Source organism: Peromyscus leucopus, chromosome 7 (genome assembly GCF_004664715.2).
Source record: "Peromyscus leucopus breed LL Stock chromosome 7, UCI_PerLeu_2.1, whole genome shotgun sequence".
NCBI lineage: Eukaryota > Metazoa > Chordata > Mammalia > Rodentia > Cricetidae > Peromyscus > Peromyscus leucopus.
In genome coordinates, this window is record NC_051069.1 from 34064965 (window position 1) to 34067456 (window position 2492).

The 2492-nt window shown below is 45.9% G+C and overlaps 1 protein-coding gene across 1 annotated transcript; it reads right to left on the reverse strand.

Annotated features, from left to right (window-relative positions):
- Positions 1-1126: 1126 nt before the first annotated feature.
- On the reverse strand, positions 1127-2210 carry LOC114691239 (olfactory receptor 145-like). Its single transcript, XM_028866501.1, has one exon. It carries the CDS (start codon positions 2117-2119, stop codon positions 1184-1186), a length of 936 nt encoding a protein of 311 aa, XP_028722334.1. The 5' UTR covers positions 2120-2210; the 3' UTR covers positions 1127-1183.
- Positions 2211-2492: the final 282 nt, after the last annotated feature.

Here is a 2492-nt window from a genome sequence, read left to right on the forward strand (position 1 = left end):
ACTCAGAAAGACAAATATGGTATGTACTCACTCATAGGAAGATGCTAGATGTGGAACAAGGATGACTGGACTGCTACTCACATCACCAGTGAGGCTACCTGGAAAACGGGACCCCAAAAAAGACACGGAGAAATGGATGAGATCTACATGAACAGCCTGGTCATGAGTGGGAACAATGAAGAGTGACGGTCGAGGGAAAGAGAGTGGGAGATCCTAGCTGGATCAAGAAAAGAGAGGGAGAACAAGGAATAGGAGACCATGGTAAATGAAGACCACATGAGAAGGGGAGGAAGCAGGGAGCTAGGGAGGCCCACGGAGATCCACAAAGATACCCCCACAAAAGACTGCTGGCAATGGTCGAGAGATGGATGAACTGACCTACTCTGGTGATGGGATGGCCAAACACCCTGATAGTTGTGCCATAAACCCCATCCAAGGAAGGTCTGAGGAATCTGGATGCAGACATCCACGGCTGGGCCCCTGGTGGAGCACTGGGATTCTAATTAGTGAGAAAGAAGAGGGTTTATATGAGTGAGAATTGTTGAAGCCAGGGTTGGATAAAGCACAGGGACAAATAACCAAATGAATGGAAGCACAGGATCTATGAACCAAAGGCTGAGGGGCCCCCAACTGGATCAGGCCCCCTGAACGGGTGAGACAGTCATTTGGCTTGATCTGTTTGGGAGGCAGCTGTGTGTTGGTGCCGGGTCCTGGGCTTGTTGCATGAGTTGGCTGTTTGAATCCTGGGACCTATGCAGGGACGCTTGGCTCGGTCTGGGAGGGGGGACTGGACCTGGCTGGACTGAGTCTACCAGGTCGATCCCGGTCCTCGGGGGAGACCTTGATCTGGAGGAGGTGGGAATGGGGGTGGGGTGGGGGGAGGGGGAGGGGGGCGAGAGTGGGAGAACAGGGGAATCTGTGGCTATTATGTTGAACTAAATGATGTTGTAAAATAAATTTACTAAAAAAATAAAAAAGAAGAAAAAGGAAAAGAGAAAGGAGCAATAAGTCCCACAACCAATATGACCTATTATTAACTTATTTTTCTAATAACCCTGTCAGATGATAGGATATCCTTACATTTCCAAAGTTTCAGACCAGGTCAACTCCAAACCCACTGCTTTTTCTTTCCATATTTTAAGAGAAGCCAGTGTTTTCTTTAAGAACTAATACTACCGTCAACTCAGGAGAATATTTTCGTACTCAAGGTTTTTCTCAGGGCAACCTTGACCTCCTTGTTCCTGAAGCTGTAGATCAAAGGATTGAGCATGGGCACCACAATGGTATAGAATACAGTGGACACTTTCCCTTGATCCATGGACAAGGCAGAGGAAGGATGGAGGTACATGAATGCCCCTGATCCAAAGAAAACAGAAACCACAATTATATGTGAGCTACAAGTGCTGAAGGCCTTGCACCTTCCTTCAGTGGAATGAATCTGAAGGATGTTAGAAAGAATGAATGTGTAGGAAACAATGATGGTGATGCTGGGCACACCTACATCAAAACCTACAACAATGAATACTACCAGCTCATTGATGTAAGTGCTGGTGCAGGAAAGCTCTAGCAGTGGAAGGATGTCACACATGTAATGATTGATGATGTTGTCCTTACAGAAGGTCAATCTCAGCATGCACCCTGTGTGAGCCCATGCACCAATAAATGCTCCCACATATACAATGAGAGCCAGCAGAGAGCAGACCTGAGGGAACACGGTAACTGTGTACAGCAGGGGCTTACAGATGGCCACGTAGCGATCATACGCCATCACTGTCAACACATAGCACTCTGCACTGACAAAGAAGCAGTAGAAAAAGAGCTGAGTCATGCATCCTTCATAGGAAATTGTGTTCATGTCCGAAACAAAGTTTATCAACAGTTTGGGGGTGATAACGGTAGAGTAACAGAGATCAACGAAAGATAAATTAAAGAGGAAGTAATACATAGGAGTGTGAAGGGGAGAATTCAGTCCAATTAGAGTGAGCAAGCCCAAGTTGCCGGCCACAGTGACAACACAGATACCTAGGAAGAGGAAGAAGAAGGGGAACTGAGTCTCTGAATATTTTGTTAAACCCGCCAGGATAAACTCAGTAATTAAGGAAATATTCTTATTGTCCATTTTCTTCTATTAGGATCTGAAAGACAGAAGAGTCATGTTCAGAATTATGACAAAATGCTGTACACAGTCATTTTGTATCCAGGAGCCCAGAGAGTCTCCACAGAAACTTGCCTATTTTATAGCTTTGTTCTGCTCATATGAGGGAGACACATGTGGAAGGTTAAGCCTAGTGTAAACACATGTGGGAAATGTGCCAAGAATACACACATCCCTCTGCTTCTATTTGCCTCTAGCATTCTAGTCTATGCTTGTCAACCTTCACTCACGACATGCCAGGTACCCTGCATTCAGAGTCAATTAAGATTGTGTGTCATTCTGGATGGAGAGCTTGAGGACCGAGCTAGAGCAGAGACTGACAGTGGTCCCTTGACTT